This window comes from Sinocyclocheilus grahami, unplaced genomic scaffold, assembly GCF_001515645.1.
Source record: "Sinocyclocheilus grahami isolate Dianchi unplaced genomic scaffold, SAMN03320097.WGS_v1.1 scaffold11683.1, whole genome shotgun sequence".
Lineage (NCBI taxonomy): Eukaryota > Metazoa > Chordata > Actinopteri > Cypriniformes > Cyprinidae > Sinocyclocheilus > Sinocyclocheilus grahami.
The window spans coordinates 1-1,775 of NW_015513974.1; the positions used below are offsets into that span (position 1 = coordinate 1).

The window sequence follows — 1,775 nt, forward strand, 5'->3', positions numbered from 1 at the left end:
GAAAAATCGTACAGACCCTAAACATTTAAACAGTAGTGTAATAATATATGTTTTGCATTTGCAAATACAAGCTCTTATTCAAATCAAATAGCACAAACCTGTTGCAGTTCAAATTCTGTGGAAAACTTTTTTGTGATGCCGTTAATCAGACCTCCAGAAAAGAAGGATCCATCATCAAAACTACGGAGATCCCATGATAGAAAATGTCAGTAGAGAATATAAATATACATTTAGAAACAAAGAAGGAAATACAGTACTTACTCCTTAGTTATATGCTCCCAGTTTGCTCTGACAAAGTCCCAAACCAACGGCTGCCCTATTACATTGTCTGCAATATACACAATGGCGTAGGTAATGTCCTGCTTCCTGATCAGGTTTGGATCTATTGAGTATTCCAGGTACCTTTAGAAAACAGAAGGCAAGTAAATGAGTATACGTTACATGTACGAGACTTAGTTAAATTAATAAAATTAATTAATTTAAAAAAACGGACATCCGTCATATAAAATATAAGCTACCATTCAAAAGTTTGGGTCAGTAAGATTTTTATTATATATATTTTTTAAAGAAGCTTATGCTCATCAAAGCTGCGTTTATTTGTTCATAAAATACAGTGAAGAGATTAATATTGTGAAATATTATTACAATTTAAAATAACTGTTTTCTATTTGAATATATTTTAAAATGTAATTTATTCCTGTGATGCAAAGCTGAATTTTCTCCAGTCTTCAGAAATTCTAATACACTGATTTGCTGCTCAAGAAGCATTTATTATTATTATCAATGTTGACAGCGGCTATACGGCTTAATATTTTTGTGGACACATATTTGTTTTAGGATTCTTTGATTAATAAATAAGTTTAAAAAAACAACAACAACAACAGCATTTAGTTGAAATAGAATGTCTTTACTGTCACTTTTGATCAATTTAATGCATCTTTACTGAATAAAAGTATACATTTTTGGTAGTTTATGTTTTAAGATGTAGTATACATGACTCACCTGTTTAACAGCCAGGGCTCTTTAGAGCATGATAGACCATATAACAGTTTCTCTGCCTCTGCAGCAATGGTACTGTTCTTGAACATCTGCCACCCGAAATCCCACTCCTCGACACCTCCAGCGGCGATGGCATTACAGTACACAGTGACCTTCAGATTTGGGGGAATTCTTGAGTGGAAAAAAAAATCAAACCGAAATAAACACAACTGAACTGAACCAAACTAGAAAGATCTGAAGTGAGCTGGCTTGAATTCCACTGAACAATGTCTGAATGAAATTGTATTTGCTAGAAAGATCCTAAATGTCTTTAACTGAATTCTGAATTGAATTAAACTGATTTACTGAACTAAACTCAAATCAGTGAAATCAGTAGACTTAAAAAGAGCTTAACTGGAACTGAACTGAATTAAAATCCCATAAAAAGATTGACAAATAACTAGAAATAACTGAACTATCTTGAACTAAATTCTGACTTGAATCTAATCAAATGTATTAACTGAACTAAACTAAAAATCAAAGTATGGACAGACCTAGAAAAAGCTAAACTGGCTTGAACTGAATTCGGAGTGGAACTGAACTGAACTCCCATAAACATAAAAAAGAACTAGAAAGAAGCTAACTGAAATGACTTGAATTAAAAGAAAGAGATTAACTGAACTAAACAAAAATCAAGAGCTAAACTGGCTTGAACTGAATTCTGAGGGGAAATTAATTGAACTTAGCTCCCATAAACAGATTGAAAACAACTAAAAAGAAGTTAACTGAACTGACTT

At 32.2% G+C, this 1,775-nt stretch overlaps 1 protein-coding gene across 1 annotated transcript; it reads right to left on the bottom strand.

The window, feature by feature from the left end:
- Positions 1 to 98: 98 nt before the first annotated feature.
- Positions 99 to 1,222, bottom strand: LOC107578723 (aminopeptidase N-like; the record flags this gene model as incomplete). The annotated part of the gene is made up of 3 exons (XM_016264649.1): positions 1,003 to 1,222; positions 262 to 402; positions 99 to 180 (listed from the first exon to the last, which is right to left on the bottom strand). Coding segments are annotated over exons 1-3 (309 nt in total), but the record flags the coding sequence as incomplete, so codon positions are not given.
- Positions 1,223 to 1,775: the final 553 nt, after the last annotated feature.